At 44.5% G+C, this 25,064-nt stretch overlaps 1 protein-coding gene and 1 long non-coding RNA gene across 2 annotated transcripts in view; one reads left to right on the top strand and one right to left on the bottom strand.

Annotated features, from left to right (window-relative positions):
- Positions 1-1,849: 1,849 nt before the first annotated feature.
- On the bottom strand, positions 1,850-3,315 carry LOC114068342. The gene is made up of 3 exons (XR_003573573.1): positions 3,287-3,315; positions 3,102-3,177; positions 1,850-2,120 (listed from the first exon to the last, which is right to left on the bottom strand). It is a non-coding gene; the product is annotated as an uncharacterized LOC114068342 (long non-coding RNA).
- An 8,773-nt stretch (positions 3,316-12,088) lies between these two features.
- ARSJ (arylsulfatase family member J) overlaps positions 12,089-25,064 on the top strand; it is a 29,834-nt gene continuing 16,858 nt past the window's right edge. Inside the window, exon 1 of the mRNA XM_027904352.1 lies at positions 12,089-12,462. Within this exon, the coding sequence (XP_027760153.1) occupies positions 12,104-12,462 (359 nt within the window). The 5' untranslated portion in view covers positions 12,089-12,103. The remainder of the gene's footprint in view (positions 12,463-25,064) is intronic.

Raw genomic sequence — 25,064 nt, 5'->3', positions numbered from 1 at the left:
TATCGATGCTTAAAAGCAGGAATATGGGTGGGGTTCCCCCCCACACACACACCTCCCATTTTACCTTCTGGCTGCCGCTCTTCCGTCCTGGCATTAAAAACTTCCCAGGGTGTAGTTCAGCTTGTGAAGCGTTGTACATAATGCTCGCAGTGTTTGGGGAATGTTACACGCGGAGGAAATTTACTGTCGGAAAATAAATCATCCTGAACCGATTCCAGAAGCATTCAGCGAGGGTGAGTGTGCTCGTGCTTGGGTTTTGCCTGCGTGGATTTGGATTTCGTATCCACAAACCGGTGCTCTATTGCCATAGAAACGGCAATATTCACACACATCCTAAAATCGGTTCAGTACATGATATGACAGCAATTTGCATCGGAGCTCCGTTGTGTTTGCTTCCTGGAGAGTTTCTAAAGCACATAAATGTGTCCTTGAGGAAATCACCACCGTCGTCGGTGCAACAACAAAGAAAGGAGGCAGATTGCTCGAGGCAACAGTGTGTCATGCAGCGATTTCCAACGGGCTAATCATATTAACAGAGAAAACGCTGGTGCCAGTTTTACTTTAACTAGTAAAGTTTTATTGAGTGCTACTGTCCCTAGCTGCTGCCCTTAACTTCATGTGATTGCTAAACCATCTACAGTTTGGAACTGCTTTTACAGTTCACCCTTCTTACAGGGGAACAGCTGGCAAAAAGAAAAATCATTTAAATGCCAACACTTAAAATGCAAAAAAAGTGGAAAGAAGATCATAAATATAAAATCAAAATATTGGTTTTCTTAAATCCGTGGTAATGACCTTACTGGGTTCTCCAAAAGGCAAAATAATCTGGATCTCTGAGGCTCCCCTGAGTGTTATGAAAGTCGGTGGAATAACCTCAGTCTCTCTGAAATCCCACTGGGAAAATCATCCTTCTAGTTGATCCTGTTCTAGAGCCAATGATCAACTGGGCTGGAGGGAGGTCCCTCCAAAACAGCCATCCTTTTCCTGCTTTTCCTGTGCATCGGGACAGAACTATTCCCAAGGTGTAACTGGCTGCAACCCAGCTACACAAGGTGGGAGAAAACATTTGGGGATCTCAGTTTTACTCTCTTGCCAGACAAAACTGCCAAAGGTCCCTTCCAGCCCAAAGCCCAGCACTGCATGTCCCTGCTATGCTGCTTTCCAGGCCAGAGCTTTTTTGGATTGAATCTTAGTTGTGTTTGTTAGGCAAATTACAGAGTGCCAGGAGCATAATTGGTGACTAATGTCTCTTTGCAAGCTAATATGTGGGGTCCTGTCACTTGTAGTTAAAAAGTGACCTCACAGAGAGCTGAATCCATTTCAGCGTTTGGAGCTGCCCCAGGGTCCATTTTCTGGTGCATCCCTAAGCAGACAGCTCTCTGTGTGAGATATATTGGAATTCTGGCTGGTCTGTGGCAACCACCAGGTGAAGAGAAAGTGCTGTAGTTTGGAAATCACTGGAGTTACACATGCAAACCCTCAGCAACCGTATTTAAAGTGATATAAGAGTCTCCACCGACCGTACATTACTTGTTTCTGTGAGTTAGATCCAACCTCGCACACTTAAATCTTTCTCCCCCCGAAATTTTACCCGGGGGACTCTTTCCCTCACAATTATGCTGTACATTGGAAACAGTAGATCAGGATCAAGGCCACAGATCAAAGTCTGATCAGCACAATACCTTCCTCTGGAGGCTTAATGCATCCACAGTATTAGTCATCACACGTGGAAAGGAACCAAGTTTCCTGTTCCATGCCTCCGAGCATATCCAAGTTACCGTATCCCTGGAATGACGACCATGGGATATTTGTCCAGTGTATTTGAAGTGAGCCATCTAGGAACAGAACCGAGGATTTGCTATTCATTGTTAATAACTGTGAGAGCTGTGCTCTAACCAAAGGTTAGTCTGCTTTGCTGTACACCAAAAAATGGAAATTAATGTCTTCGTCACTCTGGCTGAACCCAGACAAGAGAGAATCAGGAGCTGGTTGCAAGCAGGGCGGCTCTGGAAGAGACCTCCTAGGTTTTTGGCTCTGGGTTTCTGACTCAGCAGGGAATTGCCTCCTCAAGTCCCGTTGCTCCAGTTGCCAAGCCCATCTTTAATCAGCGACAGCCTGTGCTTTCAGCAAACATAGGCCCCTTTGATTTTCAGAAAGCAACTTGTGTGGTTTGCCTCTACACAGACCCTGATTTTTACAGATGAGCTCAAGCATCCAAATAGTAACTGTAAGAACTACTTGTGACCCATTCATTCTGCTAGTAAAATCAAAATACATTAATTATGTTCAATTAATCCAGGTTTAGAGTTTACCTTGTTTAACCCAGTCACATGTCACTTAAGGAATTACAGTGTTTCTGCTTCTTCCATGATTGTTCTAAACCTGATATTTTCCCTCTCTGTAAAACAGGTATGTCCATTTTTATCATTAATGGTGGCTATCCTAGTTGGATTTTGCCTCTAAATGTTTCGATTAGAAAACTCCCCAGAGAGGAATACAAACAGAGAGTGAAACACAGCTAAATACATGTAATACAGCAGCTGGGCTGCTGGCTTTAACAATTTTATCACCATCTGAAAATTTACTTATGGGCTCAAACCTGCGTGTGAGAGACAAACAGAACATGACTTGAGGTTATTTGTGGCAAATATGTGGTTGTGTTCTTACTCTTTTTTTTCTTAAAACACTGGAAATGCAATGCATTAAAGCCTCAAAATTCAGAAGAGATGTAGGATCCACATGTATTAAACAAAAATATTCTCTAAAAATCCCATGAAAATTAGGTGCCTGACCCGTGACCTTAAGGCATAGAGCTTTGGCAATATTATAATGTCCATAAATACATTTATAATTGTTTACTTTAGAGACAATATTAGAAGGAATTTTCCATGATGACAGAAAGAGCTTGTATTTTAATCTGTTTTCCAAAATCCAAAAGATGGATACAGCTTTAATAGAATTATAAATAGTCATTGCTGCACGTCAGAAAAAAGGGCAACATATTCCTTCTCAGTTCTTGTATTTCACACAGTTCTATTGCACAAAATACAGTTTAGGTTTTTCATTTATGACAACTGCAGTAGAGGAAGTTTAGACCTTACGTGCTGCTACTGTGTCCAAAATCCTGAGGGTTTATGGTAGCAGGAGTTCCTGCCCATACAGTGTGAGTGAAAGGACCTGTGGGATAAAGAGCATCCAAAATTAACAGAAACAGCTATTGTTTTAGCCATCTTATGTACATGTGTAAAAAGTGTGTGTATATGTATATATACAAACACTGACCTACCAGCAGCTGCAAATTATTTCAGCTTTAAGGGCAGATTTTGCCAAATCCACACAGTTAAAGTCCACTCCCAGGGAAGAAACATAACTTATAGATCAAATAACTCAAGGCTGATTCTGAAATGTCTGACACCCAGTTGAGGGAATGAGTTTCTCAAGGCTTTTTCCTCTTTTATTTTTTCACTGCTGCATGTGGTGATAGTTTGTATTTCACAGCATTTATAAGGCCTATCGCTGGGGAACGGAGAAAACTGAAGTAGTGAAATTCCCTTTAAGTCAGGGCAATTATTTTAGCAACTGCAGAATCACGATGCAACGGTGGCTTGTGTCGTTCCAAGGGCTTCATCCGTAGCTCACCAGAGCTCCATGGCTGCATGTCCCCGGTCTCGCTTTGAGCTTTCTCTGGGCTAATCAACCATTCCTCAGTCAAAACGGGTTGCTCCTGTCTGTAGGCACTGTGTACCGCTGTGTCTGTCGGTGCACACTGCAGAGTTAGGTGTTTGTTCCTGGACTGGCTTTGGGGAGGTAGCTGGAGTTTATTGGCACGCCTACACCTGCTTGCACAGGGTATTCTCACAGCCTTCCTGCACCAACCTGGATGTTTGCTGTGAACTCGGAGGAAACAGCAAAGAAATAGGAGCAGCCTGTTCTCTCCTGAGCGCTCGCAAGAGAAAAGGAAACGGCTCTCTAGGAGCACACACACACCTCTAACAACGCGTCCTTTGAACGCTCTGCCCGTGCCTTTCCCTGCCCTGGGATAGGGATTCGCTTCCCTACGCAACGTGCAGCGCCGCAAAACTCATTAGGCAGCATAAAAGTATTACTGTTCCGTGTCTAAAGAGATTTGTCCCTGGTGGGGCTGAGCTTAATGATACTGTCAGTAGTCCAGAGCTGGCAGAGAAGGACCCGCGCGGGTAATTCATCCCGAACGGGAAGGCGAGGAGACAGGAGGCTTTCATTTCGTCGTGGGGAGGGAAACGTGAACCCACCTGGGAGGGCAGCTTGGGTTTATTGCGGGGCTGTGTCTGTCTAAAGTCCTCCTGCAGGAGCTGAGTCTGCTTGGGAAGGGGACGGAGGAGTGAGGAATGAGGAGAACAGACGGGTGCTGAGGTGACAGAGCAGGATAAGGGAGCGTGTTGAGGAACCTCAACTTTGTTGTTATGGTAAAGCAAAGCTTTCCTTTGCTGATCTGCCCCGGAAAGGTTTCGAGTTTCCTTTTTCTCCCCCCCGCAGTGTTTGGTTACTGGTGGAGATGTTTCACGAGGTTTGTGTGTAATTGAAAAGACAGCCCGATGCGAGCCATTGAACATGCCTGACAGGAATTCGGAAGGGGCAATCAGTGCGGCTTCATCCGCCAGCCCGGGACGGTGCTGGGGCTCTTAATCCAAGCAGTGATGTGTGTGATATCACCAGAGCAGAACGCTGGAAAGGGCTCTCGCAAAATTCTTCATTCCTTACGTTTTCAGTTTGGGCAAGCAGGGGATGGTATGTTTTCCCAAATCCTGGCAGTCCTCCAGGGCCAGCTGAAATCCTGTCTGATGAGCAGAGCTGCCGACTTTGAGAATGCCCACAAATTCCCAAGGGAACCTAGAGAAACCCTCTACCTGCGGAATTTCGGCTCATTGTTATTGCTTGCACTGTAACAGTGCCCTCAGGCTCTAATTTGCGTGGCATTACTCCTGCAGAGGATTTGGGCTGGGGCTTATTGCCCTCTGCAGAATCGAGAGGTTATGCTTTATGCTTTTTAATTACTAATTGAACTTAATCAGCAGTTTTTGATCGTCTTAGTGTTCAGAACGTGCTGCTGCCTACAGTTTTTACAACTCTGTGTGGTTCCACTGAATTCCATTTGGCCAGCTTTTGCAGTATAATTTGATAAATGTGGGGTTTTTTTCTTCCTTACCTTTTGGTTCCTTAGCAACAGTTATTTTTTACCAAATTAGTTATCCCTTTACCTGGTGCTCTATGACACAAAATATGCACTGAACACTGTGTGTTTGAACACTGTAGGTGATTTTAGTGTATTAAGGGTTTGTGTTTTTTTTAAAGCATGTAGAAGTGGTTAAATGTCATTGATCTGTATAGCTGCTCTATTAATGTTGGAAAAATTGGTGATTTCATCCCAGAAAAAAAAAAAAAAAGGCACATGCAACCATTGCCCACACAAAGCAATAGACTTGGCAAGACAAGGCGAGAGAAAAGGTTTATAAGACAGTAAATCCTGTCCATCGAGGAGTCCCCTTCCATTGGGCTGTAAATTGGGGGCTCACAAGTCAGTGTCTGCACAGCAGCTTTAATGAGGTTTATCTGTAGATGAAGGGGTCATTTCAACTGAAGGCCTTTCTAAAGAGCAATAGGGCCTAATTCATAAAAATGGGAATAATAAAGTGAGGACACTCATCCCCCCCAAACAAAATCCATTTGCATGTTCATGATAAATACCATTTCTTTGGAAATGTGCTGTGTTCACATATGCTTAGATAGTTTACCAAGCTTTCATGAAGTACTGTTTGATTTCAGTATCAAAAAGAGGTTTATAGCACATGTCTCCTTTAAAGCCTTGTGGGATGTTTTTATTGGGTTTTTTTCCCCCCACTTTTATCATATTCTACCTCTTAATGTGTGTTTTGGTTACGTGCATCAGCAGAGAGTTTAGAAACGGGTGAGGAATACCAGTAGTTGCCTCATGGACTGGACAGTATCAAGTTCAGACTAGAAATAAAATACAGAACTTTCAGTGATAGTGGTTAACAACTGGAATAGTGAATCAAGCTCTATAATCATAACTTTTAAATGCAATCTGTGTTCGTTTCTAAAACCCTTGCTCAGATATTCACAAGAGCATTCATTCAGGGAATTTCTGTATTCCCTGGGACATGAACTGCTCTGTAGATGATCGTGGTGGGCTCTTCCAGCTTTAAAATCTGTTACAAAATCTAATTCTTACTGTCTTGACTAAGTGCTGCTGTCACTGCTTCGAAAATCTCATTATTAAACTCACTCACAGTAAAAAAAGCAAATGAAGGTTCTTGCAGCATGGACTTGCAAAAATAAAACGTGCTGGTTCTCTTGTGCTATCAAATAAATAGTGTAATGATATCTGTGCATGTTAGCAATATAGCAAGGGGAAATGTGTCCTGAAATGCTTTTAAGTTTTCTTTTAATACACTTTTAATACACTTTTTAACAGTGCATCAGCTAAATTGGTGTAAGAGCAAAAAATAGGAACAGGCTTCATAGAAAACCGTGTAATTTCCCTTTCAGTTATTGATTGTGACACAATAAACTCAGGAAATCCCCAACCTGCTGGTTGCTGGAAGGGACCCATTTCCCAGACAAGAGGCATTTGTTCCGGCTGCAGGCAGATAAGGAATACTCCGGATCAGGCTTTATTGCTTTTTCCAGTGCGTGCAGGAGGAATGCAGTCGGTGTTGCTCTGATTTGACTGGTTGGTTCTGCTGTTGAGCTCAGTCCCCCTGTTTGGTTTGTGTGGAGATGACATTTATGATCCATTACCTAACGCTTTGCTGCAGCGAGGACATTCTAGCACTTCATAATTCTGAGCTAGAAATGAGCTCAACGAAATGGCCCAGGCAAAGGTGAAGGAGGGAGGTGTTGGGGTAGGTATAGGGTTGTTGTTTTTTTTGTGGAGAGAGAGACTCAGTGTTTGGGATTTGTTCCTGTGGGGTTTGTTTGTTTTGGTTTCTTTTGTTTTTTAATCAATCATGATACAGTATAATTAAAACTTATTACCAAAGTAACCTCTGATGTTGCCATTGCAATCTGTAAAGTTCTATTAGCATGACCTGAAGCTTGTGTTTGGTGTAGCAGTGAGTCATCTAAATGCCATTTCTAGTATTTAACAACTATTTAAAACATCCTGAGCCTTACAAGCTCTTCATTAGCATTCTTCCTTCTGCAACCCATGCACCATTCCCAGATTAAAAAGCATCCCTCCCCTTAAAGCTCCTTTGGAAAGGGACAGCCTTGTGTCAGCTGTGCACCCGTAACCTTGACATCAAATACTTCACGAGGCCAAAAAGAAATACTTGGAGTTATATTTTGCTGCACTTAGACCCTTTTGACCAATCTGTATTTTCAGCTTTACTGTTGTAAAGTTCCATACTGCTGTATGGAAAAAAGCATGTCCTGTTGTGTGAAAGCCAGGCAGTTGGTAAAACACTTGCAGCAGGCCATGTTACATCCCTCATAACCCAGGAAAGTTTTGTTCTGGACCAAGAGAAAGACTTCTCTTCCACTGCAAGGCTTTAGTGATTCTGAAAAGGTAATAAATTTTCCACCCTGTTTTAAGCTTTCTAGATTTATGTTGCATTATAAGCTCGTGCCTTTCCCCAGTTCTCTTGCTCTGGCCTTAACTGCACTAATATGAAGACAAGTTTTAAACAAGGTGACCTTGTTTGTAAAAACCTTTGATTTAGGAACAAATGAAACTGTTCCTTCTGTACGATTTGTGGCAATGCCGGAGACTGTAGCTGAGAAAGAGATTTAAACAATAACATGCCAAAGCTTCAAAGCTGATGGCCGTGGCAGCCTCAAAGCGCGTGCTGTAAACTCTTCAGATTATTTTGCTCTTCAGAAAGTCAGTAAAGCCAGAAGAATGTGCACACCCCTCCCTCGGTGCCAGCCAGGGAACGGTGACCCGTGTTCAGAGAGCTGCTCTGGTGGGAGGTGTCCCTGCCCAACCCAGCAGGGGGTTGGAACTGGGTGATCTTTAAGGACCCTTCCAACCCCAAGCGGTCTGTGATTTTTATGACTTGCCCCAGCATCTGCTGCTAAAATGTCCCCTTTCCTTAGGGAAGCACATCCCGTTGCTGTTTCCAGAAGCAGTTATTTCAGTAGGACATTTAAGGGCTTGCTTCTGTTTCGTTTGGGGCATAAACCTCGTGTAACTGGGAAATGGGAGCCTCCTCAGGAAGGCAACCTTAAGCTGTTGCTGTTTCAGTCGTCACAGGGACTGACCTGAGAGGGATATCTGAGGTCACGTCCCAGATTTCCAGAGCGACTTCATCGGCACCAGTTGAGTGACTGCACATTTACATCACTGCAGGAGCTGAGCTCAGGATCTGGCCCTTTGCCGATGAAATTCGGGAGGGAGTTGAGGAAAGTCTGTGTTAAATATAGACTAAGCGAACAGCAAAGCTCTGTTTATGTCATCAGAAAGGAGGGAGTAAGCCACGGGTGGAATCTGAGCATTCCCAAGCAGCACATCTGTAAATTAATTACCAGGGTCCACCAAAGGAGGCAAAGGGAATGATGTAAGTCCCGTGACTCACCAGGCTTTTATTCATGTTTTAGGATGCTCCTTCCGGTGATGAGTGGCCTGGCAAAAGTGCAGCATCCACCTGGGAAGAGAATGCAGGGATGTTTGGCCTATTCCTTTCCCTCAGGGGAAGGTATGTTGAGGACAGGGGCATTCAGAAATGAACTGGGGGGAAAGGAAATGCGGTTTCAGTTCTAGGAAATGTGTGGAATATTGACTCTGTGTGTAGGCCAAAGCCTGCTTTGTTCCTACTGTTGTTGCAGCTATTAAGCTAAAAATAGGAGTTCCCAAAGCCATTCTTTAGGCAGGGACAAGGTTTTCTGGCCTCAGGCATAGCTAGGAAGAGGCCTGAATTGGACATCCCAAATTGCAACCTTCCTTGTTACTGAGAGCTCTGAGTCAAGGGTAAGGAGAAACGTTGCCTCCAGCTAGGAAGAATTACCCTTTGAGCACTTAGCTGACCTAAGAGTTAGAAGAACAGTTATAATGTTACTGTAAGAGTGTTAGCACTTTGATCTACTTTTTCCTGCAAACCCTTCCCGGGATCTCATTTACCATTATTATTCCTGCTTTTCTGGAACTGGGAGCAAGATTTCCTCTCCGGATGAATACTGGCACAAGGAACGAGAGTTGGCATCTTCCATCCTTGGCCCGCTGGAGCTGTGCCCAGTCTCTTCCTAGACCACAGGGCTGTCACCTCTCCCAGGCAGCTGCACAAAGGGCCACTCAGGGCAAGGAAAGGAAAAATGGAACACGTGTTGCTGTCCTTTGTGGAAAACATTTTTATCTGCACTTCCAAAGTTGCTGTCTTCCTGGGGTGTATTTCAAACATGGATGGTTTGGAAAGAGCGAGGTTAAAGCCAAAACAACCCAAAAAGGGCACCTTTAAGAGCCTCACCTGGGTGGCAGGTAACTGCAGAGGAGCCTCCAGCCGCAGCCACGCTCTCTGCACGCATTTAATTAAATTAATTTGATGGTCTCAGTACATGCAGAGGCTGCATAACAAGTACTAAAAATACCTCCTTTCCTAATGGTGTGCTAAATTCAATTTCAACCGGTGTATATTTGAATTAATGTATTCAGTGCACTCAAGTTTAAATACCTATGGATGTTCTGGATTTTTTTTTCCCTGAGGGGAAAAAATACTTCCTCCAGCTTTCACAACTCTTCTGTTCCTTTCACTGAGCATCCTGAAGGGGCTGTATAAACCTTGGCTGCAATTCCTAAGCATCTACAAATATTTCCTTAAGTGGGTTATTAATAGCACGTTATCTTCCAAGGCCTCTCTACTTGAAGGTCAGCAGAGTATTTTGCTGACATAAGCCTACTTTTGTTGGCTCTGTTTTTTTTTTTTTTTTTTTTCAAAAGTGGAGGGGGAAAAAAAAAAAAAAAGGGAAGCTTTGTCAAACCCCTAAAGAGAGAAGGTCGAGTTTGTAGATGTCTGGCAGAGATTGCCCTGGTGTGTTTTCATTTGCAGCTGGGTGGTGACTAACAGGGCTCTGTGTGGCTAATGGGGCAGTGGGAAGCTGCAGCCTCTGTTCTCCTGTACCCCAGTAGCTGTGCTCTCTTGCATCTGCTTAATAATATATACTGTTTTCTTACTTTTCAAACAATCTGCATTCCAAACTCTGCTTTTAATGATTCTGATGTTAAATGTTTAAATGCTCTGATGTTTGTCTGGGTCCAGGGTGCTACTACGGCTTATGTTAAAAGGGCATCATAATTTATGCTGCTAAAAGCAAAATATCGTCACTAATCTGAATTGCACTTTACCTTTTAAAGGTTTAGGTTTCTATATGTATTCTTTTGGTCTTGTAAACGTGGGGAAAAGGCAGGAGAAAAAAAATTTGAATAGAGAATTCTTTTAAAGGGGGTGTAATTTCAAGGAATGATAGAATGGTTTGGGTTGGAGGGGGCCTCTAATTCCAACGCCCCTGATGTGGGCAGGGATAGTATACAAAAATGTCAGGGTTTCTTCAATTTAATATTTTGGATTTCTTTTTTCTTTAGGAGCTTGAGTTAACATGCTGTGAAATTCCTCTGATTTCAGGAGATGTTCCACTTCAGGGGTTAAACTCTGTAGGTTTTCCAGTGCAGATGTAATCTTATTGTATTACTTTTCAGTGTGGACAAGCCCTTACATCGCACACTAAAATCCACTTTTACTTCCACGATTCCCTGCTGTAGCATTGCAAACTCCAGCACAAGGCTTAGTTATTTCTGAACAGCTCTTTTTCAGCAGAAATATTAGCTTGGAGACATTTTTGTGCAGCCTGATGTGAGCAGAACCAGTTAGATTCAACTCAAATTAAAGTTTCCTCTGGACAGCATGACTTGATTTTAATCCAGGAGGGATCCCAGAGGGATCCCTTGGCAGGGACCAGCTGGAGTTTAGCACAGAGGTGCAGGAACTGGAGGATTCGGTCCAAGTGGCTGTTTAAGAGTTAACGCTTTGTAAAAGCCACTTTGAATGAAAGTTGTTACTGTCATGCTGACTCACGTTAGACAAGTCAGACCTGCAGATTTACTTTAGTTCAGCCTAATCGTGCGTGAATGTAAGTTTCTGCTTGACTCAGAGTCTTCCAGGACGGGGTGAAGTTGCATTTTGCAACTGCAGCACATTCGTACTTTAACCCAAATTCTTAAAAATTGTTGTATTCTGCAAAGGCGCATTCCTGGCGTTTGCCACAGCCCCGCCAGAACTGGAGAGTTTGGGATTTGGGGCCGTTCTGTGGCCGCAAACAAATCCGGTACGTTCATACCTTCCAGATGTTTGTGGCCATGTCAGAGACACTTAAGCCAGTCGATATTTGGGGGGGGTGTGTGTAGGACCACTTCGCTCTGAGGGGCGGCTGGCTGGGCGGGGTAGGGGGGCTCTCCTCTGGGATGCGGGGGGCGGGCGAGGGAAGAGGAGGAGGACGTGCGGGGAGAGGGGAGGAGAGGGAAGGGCAGAAAGAAGTTGCGGACGGGGCGGGCAGGGGCAGGAGCCGGGATTGCGGAGAGGGCGGGCGGGGAGGAGCGGGGTTGCGAGCGCTCCGGGGCCGGGGTGCCCGTGTCCTCCGGCGGGGCCGGGGTGTCCCTGTCCTCCGGCGGGGCCGGCAGCCCCCGGGGGCGGGGGCGAGGGGAGGGAGAAGGAAGAGGAGGGCGGAGGGAGCGGCTCGACCCGGCAGCGCCGGCGGGGGCGGGCGGGGGGCGGCACGTCCCGACCCGTCCCATCCCATCCCGGTGCCGTCCCGTCCCGGGGCGCCCCGGCTCGCCCCGCCATGGGCACCGGCCCCGGGACGGGCTGGCAGCGGCGCCCCGGCGCGGGGCCGGGGGCGGGCCGAGGGTGCTGTGACCCCCGGCGGGGCCCTGCCCACCCGCCCGGCTCCGGCACCGGCTCCAGCGGCTGAAGTTGCCCAAGTTGGGGTGACTGCGATGTCCCCCGGGCGGCGGGACCCCTGACGGGCGCTGCCCGCCCCCGAGGCCGCCTGACTTTGTTGGGATTTTGTCGGTTTGTTTCCTTCTCGTTGCCGTTTTCCTCCCGTCCCGCCGCGGTGGATGGCCCGCGGTGGGCGCCGCTGGCCGCGCCGCCCCTGCCCGGGCAGGATGGTGGCGGCGGTGCTGGCCGGGCTGTCCCTGCTCAGCCTCCTCACCTGCGGCTACCTGGCCTGGGGCAGCCGCCGCACCGGCCCCGGCGGGACCCCGCTGGCAGAGGAGCCCGGGGCCGGCGCCCCCCGCTCGCAGCCGCACATCATCTTCATCCTGGCGGACGATCAGGGGTTCAGGGACGTGGGGTACCACGGGTCCGAGATCAGGACGCCCACGCTGGACAAGCTGGCTGCCGAAGGGGTCAAACTGGAGAACTACTATGTCCAGCCCATGTGCACGCCATCCAGAAGCCAATTGATCACTGGAAAGTAAGTTTGCTACTACTTCATCATTCACCTCTCCAGCCTAAACGTTGTCCCTGTCGGAAGCAGAATGGGTGACCCTGGGCGGTTCACCTCTGGGATATCCTGTAGGCAGAGAGGATCCCCTTTGGTTCGCTTAAAAACCTCCAATGAAACGGACTTCTAATATGTTTGAAACAGGCAAATAAAGCTGTCTCAGCGAGGCAGGAGGGTTCAGCACTGCGAGCTGCCCCGCAGAGCGCTGGAGCACGTTCGTGGTTACAGCATCACTAACATACGTGCTACTTGTCAAGTAACGTTGCTATGGCTGGGGAGCGATCAGCTTGGCTTGGCTGGGTGATTTCCGAGGCACTTAGAGGAGGAGTCGTGTCAGGGAACTGCCAGCCTTACCTTTTCTCCTCTGCGTTCGCTGCCGTTGCATCACGGGTCTCGCTGACACTGACCTAATGGGAGTTCTCTCCAAGGGCTATCCTGAATTTATGAGGCGGTTCCCCATTGTGTCACATGCGGAGGAGCACAGGGAACCCGAGCTCCCTCTCAGCATCCTCACAGCTGCAGCATCCCTCTTGTCACTTGGCAAACCATTAGAAACTTTTCTCTTAAGCCACTAAAATAGGTGCCTCACCCAAACGGTGAAAGCAGTGGATTGGTATCCTTCCAGTGGTGTTTACTGTGGTCTGTTAACTAAACAATCAATTACCCAACCTCAAGGCCTTCTTACATCAGAAGGTTAATGAGGATTAAGGGGGGGAGTGTATACATTGGAACTGTAGGAACAATTTCCAAATACCTCCAAGTGTGGACCCATTTACTCTGCAACAAAACTGCCTTGTTTCTGTTTAGCTTAACTCCCTTTGACAGGAGCAGGGATCTCTTAAAAAAGCAAAACATAATGACAGGAAAAGAGTTTATTTTCTCCTTTCCTAGAGCATAAACAGGAACAAGGCAATGTTAATATTACTGGTAAAAGAAACACATGTCAAATAAAGCAAGCAACTGGCCTGGTGTCTTGCATCTCCATATGGTAGAGCTGGAGATAATTCCCAGTCTCGGTCTCGTTCCCAGACTTGCTGGACCAGGGAGATTTGCATGAAGAGCTGACAAGGTTATCTAGAGCAAGAATGCAAGAATTCCACACAGGTTTTTGTTTGGGTTGGTTTTTTTTCTTTGTGCAGACCGTGTCTCAGAAGTTATTTCGAGACACCTCCTCAGTCAATTCACGAGAACACAGTCGCCCTGCGGCAACTAAAGCAGCAGCTTACAAGGGAAACTTGTATCAGGACAGCGTTTAGCTGTTGTCTTTAAAGGCGTGCAGCGGTTGGGAGCCAGGAGCTCCGCCAGCAGCACGTAGCCAGCCAGCTTTCTGAGGACCGCGGTTTGGGAACCAGTGCTTTACAAAGGGAATGTCATGCTGCACTGGAATGACTCACACAGCAGCTGGAGCGATGGGATGACCGGGTTCCAGGGGAACCAGGGTGCTGCTCTGGCTCTTGGAGGCTGCAGGGGTTGTCTAAACACGAGAAAGAAAGCAAGTCAAGAGTAGCAGTAAGTCAGTTTAACTATTTTGATCCTTCTCTAAATACAGCAAAAGGTAGGCAAGTTCTGAGGAACCCCGTGCTTTCCATCGGCTCGCCAGGCGGAAATGGTTCTGCAAATCTGCCCACTTTGGGTTTGGAACCTCTTATAGGAAGAAAGAAATTTGCTTATACTTGTTTTTTATTTTCTTGGTCTGCTGTTCTAAAACCCTTAGAGCTTGTGTGTGTGTGTGTGTGTGTTGTTCTACTTTAGGGAAAAAGGAGCGGAGAGAGAAAGAACTGCCTCGCATGACTGAGAGATCAGAGAGGGCTTGGCGAGGGGTTAATAGGCTGGGGAGAGTATTCACAAGGCAGACTCAGAGAATAGTGTTTCCATTCTGGCTGAAGATAAATGCTTGTGATAACTACTTTTAATGCTTTCTTAGTAGAGGCACCTTATTTAAAATGCCAGGACTTGGAAACTTCTAATCCGGGACAAGTGCTGTTATTTCTTGAGTTCCCAAATGTGTCAGTTCAAGGCTGGAAGCCTCCCAATACACATCCTATGCTTGATGTGGAATCATAGGTTGGAAGGGACCTTTAAAGGTCATCTCCTTCAATCCCCTGCCACGGGTAGGGGCACCTTAAACTAGAACATATTGCAGACATGTCCTTACTGAGGGGTCAAAACCAGAGGGACCAGTGTAAACCAGAGTCACGAAGGAGCCCTGACTGACGTGGCCAAGTGGAAGTTAAACTTCAGGCAAAGAGACTTTGAACAGCCCAAATTCTTCATAGGTCTCCAGGCAGTTTCTCTGAGGCTTGTGTAGGTAAAGAGACCCTTCCTTTGGTGGCTGTCCCTTGTGTGAATGAGCACAGGGAAGGCGGCTGGGAATGACATGTTTAAAAGGAAGAGGCAGAATTAGCTTCTCTTTTTCCTGTCCGTGCTGTACCACAGCTGGTGAACTTGTCATCCTGATCACTTCTTCCCTCTGCTCGCTTTCTCATCCCTCATGCTGGTTAGAGCAGGGCAGTGGCCTGTGTATACTCAGGAGGTTACTGGCCTCTGATTAACTGTAGAAAGGCTGTAAGCATGTTTAGGCTTTTTTTTTTTTTTTTTTATTTCTCCCAGAGGGTGTGATCGAACATAAATTGTCCTCCTGAGGTATTGTTTAATCAGTAAGTGTAATCTGGGTGTTCACTTACCATAAATAATTCTGTGTGTTACTCTGGGGGATCAGAGTTCTTGGTAAGGCTCCTCTTCCCCTGCCTCCTGGGTATACCGTGGTCCAACCTGCCGTTGCTGTGGGAAGGATCCCGTCCAGTGGTGCGTGACAGGGAAGTTACCTGCTGTGCTCCGAGCTGGAATGGAGGGTTCGGGGGCCTTGACGGGATCCTGGGGAATGTATGTAACACTCCATTATACGTATTCCCTGTTCTGCAGTTAGCAAAATATGAGGGCTGCACAATATCAGCCTGAAGTACCTGGAGCTGATCTGATACTTTATCTACTCTGGGGTAAAGAGGCTTGGCAGTAGCTGGTCCAGGGTTTAACTCTGATCAGTGTTTCTATTAAGAGCCGGGATGAGGAACTAAAACGTTCGGATTAAACACACCAGAAAGGTGGGAGGGCCTGCCAGCATGAAGGGACCGGGGTGATGGCGAACATCAGCTTGGCAAATTAGGGAAATAGTCTGCAAAAAAAGCAGAATTAAAGCCAGCAGTGATAAACAGGAGATGCTCTGCTGAACCAGAAAGGATAACTCTACAAGCTGAGGATGGTGAGCACCCTCCTTACACAGCATTTCTTTGGAAAAGTAGCTGGAATTACAGCGAATCATGCACTGAATATGAGGTCAATGTGCCATGCAGTTACAAAAAAGGCAAAGCTCATATGAGCTTGTGAGAACGGGGGAGCCTGGTAAGTTTGTGAGGCAGCCCTTCTGCTCCACGGCTGGAGCACTTATGCCCAAACTTGGGCATCATTCTCCAAGTGCAATCTGTGCATCACTGGAGAGTGTCCAGAGAGGGGTGATCTGATATCTCAGGGAGATAACTGTGGGGTAAAGATCTGAAGAAATGGAGTTGTTTAGTCTAAAGAAGAGAATAATGAGAAGGCACGGGGTAAATCTCCAGTATTTGAAAAGCTGTGTGTGCAGTGCCGTGATGGGTGGTACCAGAAACGAGGGGCTTCCTGGAGCAGGGAAAACTTCATTTTAGGTAACAGAGAAAACTTGCAAGTCTGAAGGTTGTGAAACACTGGAATAGCCGGATTTGGGGAATTGCTGAGTTTCTTCATCAGCAGTCATTAAGAACAGGCAAGACAAATATGTCAGGAATGACATAATGTAGTTGGATCTGTCTTGGGGAAAAGGGTTGAACGGGATGGTGTCTCTTCCAGCTCGGATCCATCTGTGGCTTGTTTGAAGTACAGATTAACTACAGAAGGCATTCTGAGGGACAGCGTGCATGGAGGAGTATTAAATGCTAGCAATGATTTCAGTGTTCACTCTGAGAAAACACCGTATTAAAGTTGCATTTCAGTTTTCTCCTAGAAATCCCCGTTTTCCGTATCCTCCTTTTCTCTGGAAATTTTCAAGATTCCCCCCCCCCAGGGCTCATAACTCTTGCAGTATGTCATTGTTTATTTCTGCTGACTTCTTTCAGGACTGCTGCCAAAGATGTTGAGGTATCTTTTTCCACATTCATCTTCTTTCTTCCCCTTAGGATGACACTGTCCATACATCCATCTATGTGCAGCATGCACCCAGAACAAATAATTAGATGCAAGAACTTCCTTTCCTCATTTTCTTCTGCCTCTGTGCTCTCATTCAACAGAAAATCAGGTCCAGGTACCAAGCTGCTCTGTGGTCTCAAGCCACAAGAAGTCAGTCCACACCACTGTAATTATTGATGTGCAAAGGAGCACGTGGAGGAGAGAGCTGGGAAGGAAACTACTTGCAAACAAACACAACGTGGAGAAAGTAGCAAAGTGTGCTACAGGTTGTGGTAACTTTCTCTTGCATCACTCTCTGGCAGTGTTTAAGAACCTTGTTTGATAGTTTGGGTCTGTTCATAGGACAACCACAGCGTGAACTGACATCTAAAACTGTCTGTATTGGGCAACCTGACTTTTGGTTTTCGGTATCCAAATTATAGTCAGTGCAGGAAGTTAAAGAATCAGTTGGAAGTACATTTAGAAAATCTGTGACTGTAAATTAGCTCTGAGGAGTTTAAGGTACAGACTTTTTATCCCATGGGTTTTTTTTTTTAACTGTAAAAGAGAAATTATATTCAGTGGAAAAGTTACACTTATAATAATTAAACAATTTAATTCATTCAGCATTGTTCCTGATAAGTGTGTTTTGTACTTGATGCACCTTGCTGCCTGCAACAGTAATTTGAATATTTGAAAGAGTGGACTCCTATTCAACTCTCACTTTTCACTGTTACTCTTCCTTCAGGAGGCCCTTTAAGTGAATCAAGATGGGAAACTGAGATGGGTGCCTGAAAATAAAACAGCAAACAAAAAGATGTACTTCACTTTCATGTCAAAGGATTTAGACCAAATTAAATGGAACAAATCAAATTAATGTTTTTCATTTAAATGCTTTATATTTCACAGGAAGATTTTCCAGATTTATGAGCCAAAGGTTAGAATAAGGGAATAATCTTTTTAATTTCCTTCTGTGACACTTTTGTGGGTGATAGTACCAGACCCAGGGGGTTGTTCTCATAATTTTGGGTTTCCATAATTTCTGACTTCTGGGTTTGAGTTTTTCTGCGCTTTGGGTTTTAAATCATCCTGTGAGATTTCCTGTTTCCCCTGCATTTGTTGCCTTGTTTTGCCTCGATTCATAATCAGATTTTCTATCCTGGGGTGAGTTTGCTCAGTTTTAGAACCTCTGTTTCAGAGTGAAGGGGGTAATTTCACCAGCCTTCATTTATTCCATTTATAAAAATAGCACAAGGCAAGGGAAGATTGTTCCTGTGTGAGTGATCTGTGTAGGAGTGTTTGCTTTCTCTGTATCAGTAGTCCTTTTATCAAAGCTGCCCAATTTATTAGTTTTCTTACTTAAAAGACCTGGCTGGTGACTTCAACGTAAATTGGGAGGCTGAAATGAAATATGAAGAGTTCAGAAAGAAACCGAGACAAGCCTAATGGGTACAAAATTTAAAGGATTAATATAAAAGATGTTTTAACCGTTGAGACTGAAAAATTTTAAATAGGGAACTTCCTTGTACCTGCTGGCTCCTAATAAGGAAGAAATTAAGCGTGTTTCATCATTCCAGCTCAACTGCAGCTGTAATATGTTAATTAGTGGTGTCAGCTATCACCTGCTTATTAATTCAGGCTCTTATCAACATGTTATCAAGCTCTAGGTTGGAGGGACAGGATGTTGCTAGAGCTGGAAAACAAATCTGGGATAATTATATACATTTTCATACGCTTCAGATACAAAATTATCTTCCTAAATGCATGTCTGCAGAGACTGTATTAGATAAGCATTAAAGCAGACATTATTAATATTATAGGTATGTTGTGGCCCCACAGTGTTTCTTTCCAACCTTGGGGCAGAAAATTCATATATAGAAACCAAACTTATTCTTTATTTTGCTTATGCTTTAACACCTGATTAGTGCGAGGACATTTGTGCCATGGCAGCTTTCTCAGTGTCATGTAAATGCAGCATTCTATCCAAATTACCCTGGCTTTTATTTTACTTTTCCTTTTTATTTTTTTTGTGTGGGTTTTTTATTTAATTAAAATATTAATTCAGCTTTTTGGAGCACGTTTTAATTCCAACACGTCCATTTATCAGAATATTCGCTGTTTTCTAGAGAAATCTCTTGTGTCCATTTTCCCCCACTCACTCTCCTTTTATCTTCGTTTCTGCATTTTAAAACATTCCTTCCCCTGAAAGAGAATGTTACGAGATAACATTACGTAATTTTTCTTAGCATTTATAGAACACAAGTGGGTACCAAGGTACTGCTGTGGGGGCAATCTCTGTGATAATAAGCTCTCATGAGAAAGGAGTTCCCTTCTGCTTTGAAGAGGGAGAAAATTACAAATATGAAGGAACGCTGTAATTTGAGGGAAATGTGAAGCTGGAGGGAGTGGAGAAAATCAGTCTCAGGGCAGGGGGAAGCAGTGTAATATCTTCAGACTAAATATACTTTAATAGACATACTGGTGCCTCACAGATTGTGCCTCTCTGAATTCAATAAACTTTGTCCAAACAATATTTACCATCACATTTTATCTACTTAGTTTCAGTTGTCATGTATCACAGTTGATAAAGTCCTAGAAAACTGGGTTCCAGGGGACCCCTGGAGCTTCCTGAATCCCTGCCAGCTTACATTGCACAGCAGGGACATGCTGGCTTTATAAACTCTCTTTTATTGTTTGTTTCCTCCTGGAAATGAAACAATATTGCCAAGTATTCAAGGAATTGGAATGTTGACTATTAGGGAATTCCCTAACTGTACCAGATTGTGAATCTCAGTAAAGAAAACTGTTTCGTGAACTTCTTTATGTTTAATATTTAAATGTTCTTTCTTTTTAAGGGCCAAGTGATGTAATTAGTGAGTTTGTTAATGACCACAGCATAATGGCAGCTCCTTCCTTAAGGGTTCCATGGGCCTGTTTTCAGGAGCCTTCAGAGGAAGCTGCTCTAGTTTTCTGGCTGATTTCTCTTAAAGCTGAAAGCTTTGACTTTTTTATGGACTTTCCTGCCATCATTCCCAGTCAATTCTGATTTGCATTTGCTTAAGTCTCAAGTCTTAAATTATTTTATGGTTCTGTTGTGCTACAATAAAAGTCCAGGTGGAGGTGGGAGGAGGAAGGAACAACTTACTCTGGTGTTGTTTCTCCTCTTGAAGAAGTAGTCTAGGCAAAAAATAAAGTGTTTGGAGTGTTTGGTGCTCAGCTTACGGCCCTCTCCCTTCTTACCAGCTTCTATTTCCATGTTTCCTGTATCCATTTGAAATTTGGGAGTGCTTCACCTGGTTGTAGAAAAGCTTTCTGCTTGCTCTGAGCTTTCCTGATGGCAGGTATTTCTGTCATGCTCTTTCCCACTGGGCAAATGTGGCTCAGTAGAGGATTTAATGTCCTCTCTCCTGACCTCGAGGCTCTGATCCGCGTTGCTCCCAGGGGCCAAGTGGGTTCCTTCAGCATCCCTTTGGTGCTCTGCCTGCTCCTACTGAACGTGACCTGGAAGTGCACTGCAGTTTAACAGCCTGAATTCCTGCTGTTATCTCCCACACTGCATTATCTTCACCAGTAAACCGATTTAATGGCTGCCTTTTTTTTTTTTTTTAATAGAGGTAGCTTTTCTTTTCAAGTACCTGAAGTGCCTTGGAATCTGAAAAGCTGTAATGTCAAGATTACTCTTATTATTCAGCTTTGTAACTGAGTCATACCCTCTCACTTCAGTAACAAAAGCATGTATTTTGCTACCATTATCCGTGGTGACTCAGCTTAGGTAAGGCAAAATTAAGTTGGTGGGCTGTTCTGCTTTGTTTTTCTTAATAAACAAGCTGCAGCCTGAGACATCTTAAAAGAAAAATCAGAGTGACGCATTTCTGTATGAAATTATTTCGTGCCATTTGAGGGGTTTTTTTTTGGGGGGTGGGTGCATTTTTGCTGCTCAACAAATTGTTTCTGGCACCAAGCAGAGGAAGAGCCAAACCAAGTCTTTCTCTCAAGAAAGAATTGTCTCACCCTGTCCTCTAGTTCTCTAATTCTTCAGGTAATTTTTGGCTGAGCAGCCTCGATGTATCTACCAGATCCCATGAGAATTTATGTTCCTGCTAATCAGTTTCTGGTGTGCACAAAGCTTTTGTATCCATAAGGAAAGAATATTTATGCTTGCCTTATCAGTGTGTTTTAAGGCTGGATTAATTAGAGTTGGTCACAGTAGTAAATACACTTTGAAGGGTTCCATACGATATTTTAAAGCAGTTTAAAAACCTGTTGCCAAAGGAGATTTTCCAATAAATACTTGATTTGTTCCTGTAGCATTCCATCAGTATTGTATTTTAAAACTGGAAGAAAAAAAGTGATCCTAACAGGCAGAAGAGGGAACTTCACGAGGTTTGTGTTACTCCTAAGAGCGTTTGGAAAAAGAAAACAAACCCAAGGCAGTTGGACAGAGTTCAGGGGTTTCTAATTAGATATGACACGATATGATGTGCGACGTGATGTGATGTACGGGCAAGATTATTCTCCTTTCAAGTTCACCCTTTATTCAAACCAAACGGTGCTTCCCTGATTTACTACCAGCCCTGGAATGCAGTTCTCTGCTACTGCCAGCTTGTCCCAGCAGCGCAGGGGAAATTTGTTACCCTGGGGTTTGCAAGCTGAGATGGGAAGAAGGTGTTTTTGGTAAAGCAGGTGTTCAGTGTCCGGCTGCGTTCTGCCCAGTAAGGAATGCAGGGAACAAAGTGGCACTTGCTGCTTTGTATCGGTGGGTAACTGGAAAACAGTGATTGTGGAAATCTTAATAAATTACCTAGTTCATCCTTCTTCAGGAAATGATTAAAAAGTGTTATTAAAATATGTGGGAATAACTTGTTCCTAAAAGATTCTCAACAAAGATTTGCACGCTTTCCCCAGGCGGTCTTAGCTATGATTTTGGTTACAGAGCTTTTAAATTGTCTAATTTCCATCTTTCTTGCTGCGGTTTAAACCCCTGATCTCTTGGCAGTTCTCGAGTGAAGAACTAACTTTGCTGCAAAAAGGTGATCAATCTCCTGTCCCTCTGTTATCACATCTCTGCTCTTCCCATCTCCAGCCTGAGTGAGATCAGTTCTTTCCATCTTTCCACATAGATCTTGGTTTATACAACTCTGATGGCTCTTAATGTTCTCCTCTGGACTTTTTATATCTGGGCCTATTTTTTATTGGGAAGTGACACCCAGAACAGGACACAATGTTCCACGTAAAGTCTGACCAGTCCCCCTCAATATTTTGTTCTAAATCTCAAAGTGTCTAAAATATTTTCACAGTTGAGTAATTGGAAGGCAGTACATCCTCTCCTTTACTGGCATGAATTTACCTCAGCAGAAAATCTGGCCCGAGCGTCTGTTTATCAAAGAGTGTTCGAGGCTTTTCCGCTGCTGATGGGTAGGAAATGTCACCAGAACAACAGGTCTTGTGCTATTTTTACCGGCTCAGCTGCGATCTGCAAATTAAAGCGAGCTGATCATCCTTCTGGGTTTGTTCCTGCGAGAACACCCACGTTCTGGTGCAGCACCGGTCCAAGTGCACTCCAACCACACCGATCCATAATAGGATAAGGGCCAGCTTGGAGCCATGTCCGCTCTCTGGGTGTTTGGATATGAAGCAAATGCATTTCCTTCTCTTCTAACAGGCCTGAAAGACCTTTGTCAGCTGTTTAATTGCCATACTTTAAACAGGATGTCGTCTGTTTTACTCAACCACTTGTACAGCTCCCAGTAAGATGGTGCTTTTTTTTCCCAACACTGAGTTGCTGCTGACTCATCTTCAGGCTGGGCTATCAGTAAGCTCCAGATCCTTTCTTTCTGTGAGAAAATAAGTTTGTGCCGTCGATTATTCCTCCTCAAAAGCACAACTCTGTGGTTATTGTAAGTGAATGGCCTCCTGTTTAGTTCAGGTTATTCCTCTAATTCAATTTCCTTTAGAATTTCAGCTCTCCAGAAGACAGTGCAGCAGCTCAACGAGTGCAAATTCACAGTCTGACCAAGTAATGGAATTAAATCTGTATAAATTTCACCTAAAAAATATATTCATAACCCCTATGAAAATAATCACTAAAAATGTAATTAACCCAATTGCTTTTACTAATTCCTCACAGATGTATGTTAAGAATTAAAAAGCCCCTAGCTTAAATATATTTATTCCAAACTCATCGTGTTACAATTTGGATTTGCCAAATGTGTTTTCAGGATTAGTTGAAGAAATTATATAGGCATATCATGGAATGGTTTTAGTTGGAAGGGACCTTGAAGGCAAACCAGTTCCACCAGTGGAAGGGACACTTCCCACTATCCCAGGTTGCTCCAAGGCCTGTCCAGCCTGGCCCAGAACACTTCCAGGGATGGGGCAACCGTAGCCCCTCTGGGCAACCTGTGCCAGGGCCTCCCCACCCTCACAGTAAATTATGTCTTTTTTGTGATGTCTTTGGGCTTTTAGAATCTCGGTTTGGTTTGGTTTTGAGGTGTTTCTGCTCTCCCTTCTCTGTGTTTCTGGTCCACCAAACAAAATAATTGTCCTGGGGTTTGGCATTCCATTGTCAAATGACCCGTGCCATTGTCAATGCATCCTGCGTAGCTGGAGTATTAGTGGATGTCATCTGCAGGTAGTGAATAAAGATAAGAATGGGTCAATTGTTCCATCTTCATTAGATTTAATATTTCTCTGGAGAAATGAGGCGAGCCATGACCCAAATGAGCAGCCAGAACCTTCTCTGGAGCCGCAGTGTTGTGCTGGAGCTGGCAGGGCAAGGCTGGAACAAGCTGGGAATCCAGGCTGCCCTGATTTGAATCTTGACTGTGGAATTCTGATAGAGGGAAAGAAAGGAAGGATTTGTCTTTTACAGGTTGTAATTTCTCCATAGGTGGGGCTGAGCCTTGTTTTCATAGACATTCAGGATGAAGTTGCGTGGGTGTATTTCATCACAATAATTGGTCTGTATTTCAGCTTCTGTGTTCAGAAATACAAGTATGCTAAAATTCTCATTCCTCCATTTCTCTACTTGGGAAAGACTAATTTAGTGATTTAATGGGCATTGACATGTGAAGGTGTTTTCTTAAAAGACCTTTTGAAGCGTTTGGGTCTTTTGAAGCTGACATGTGGTGTTTAACAGCAAGGACAATTCCCACAAAATTACTGTCAGGGCCTCATTAGGTTTTAAAGATTAGAGATGACCAATCAGGCACGCTCCAGGTGTTTCCTCTGCTGTAGCTAATACTGGGTTTTATTAGAAATATGACCTTTATTTGCTTTTGAATTGTGTCCAGCAAAATGGAATTGTCACTTGTTATCAGTGAGTTGGATTTTGGTTCTGGGAGCAAACCATGCGTGGTCTCAGTTGTGCATAAGAGTTTCTTGTCTTCCTCTTCAAAGAGCATGGATTATGATGAGGAGGGTAGGAAAAGAAATCTCTTGCTAGAGTGAAACATCAAGGTCATATTAAAAAAATTGCCAGTTTCTTCTTCTAAACTGGTGTTACTGGAGAGGGCAAGGTCTGTCGCTCAGGCATTCCTCTATGGAAAATTAATCTACTGCCTCAATTGAACTCTCAGTCTCCTGGCAATCAGTGTGCATGGCCAGAGTATTTGGCTTCAAAAAAACACAGCAAAAGTTCACCAAACCCCCCACCCTTGTCTAGCCTAATTCCCTTGGCTTGCACGAGGGAAATTTTGAATTTAGCAAATGGAGCAAGTGTGGTCCCAGCCTGCTCTGTTTGGGAGCAGCTGATAAACTGTGGCAAAACAGTCCTGCATACTTGGAATTAAATGCTGCACATTTTTGAAGGAAACACTTGCAAACACTACCACGCTGCAGAAGTGTCTGTAACAGTTGGTGCTGGTACAACACCGGCCAGGCAGGAATGGAATTAAAATATTTCCTTTCCACCGTCTGCTCGAGGCTTATCAGCTGCTAGTGCCACACAGAAACTTGGTCTGCCTGCAGCACCCCATTCCAAACTGGAAAGATTTCCCTGCAGGAAGACTTCTCAAGGAAATCTTTCAGCAGTTTGGGCTCTAACGACGATGCTTTAATTGCAGTCAGTTCGTCTCGCCCCAAAACCTCCAGTGCCCTCCATAATTAATAACAGAAGATCAGTGGCCTTGGCAGGAGTGGAAATACTCCAGGTCTGCAGTGATCCAGACTTGGTAGTGACTTTGTATTGGAAAGTATTCAACTTGTGAGCCTAAATGAACTAGACACAGAGCATAAATTTCACTTTGTGTCCTTTAAAAGTATAGGCAAGTATTTTATGCAAATGGGCTGAGCACCGCAGGCCCCAGATCATAAATCTCAATAATTTGTTTTAGGAAGCCTTAGCAAAGGGAAGAGATTACTTGGAAATGAACTGTAGA

Source organism: Empidonax traillii, unplaced genomic scaffold (genome assembly GCF_003031625.1).
Source record: "Empidonax traillii isolate 1590-97213 ecotype Southwest subspecies unplaced genomic scaffold, ASM303162v1 scaffold1043:size250015, whole genome shotgun sequence".
Classification (NCBI taxonomy): Eukaryota; Metazoa; Chordata; class Aves; order Passeriformes; family Tyrannidae; genus Empidonax; species Empidonax traillii.
The sequence above is the reverse complement of the archived record's forward strand: the minus strand, read 5'-3'. Positions and strand labels throughout refer to the sequence as shown.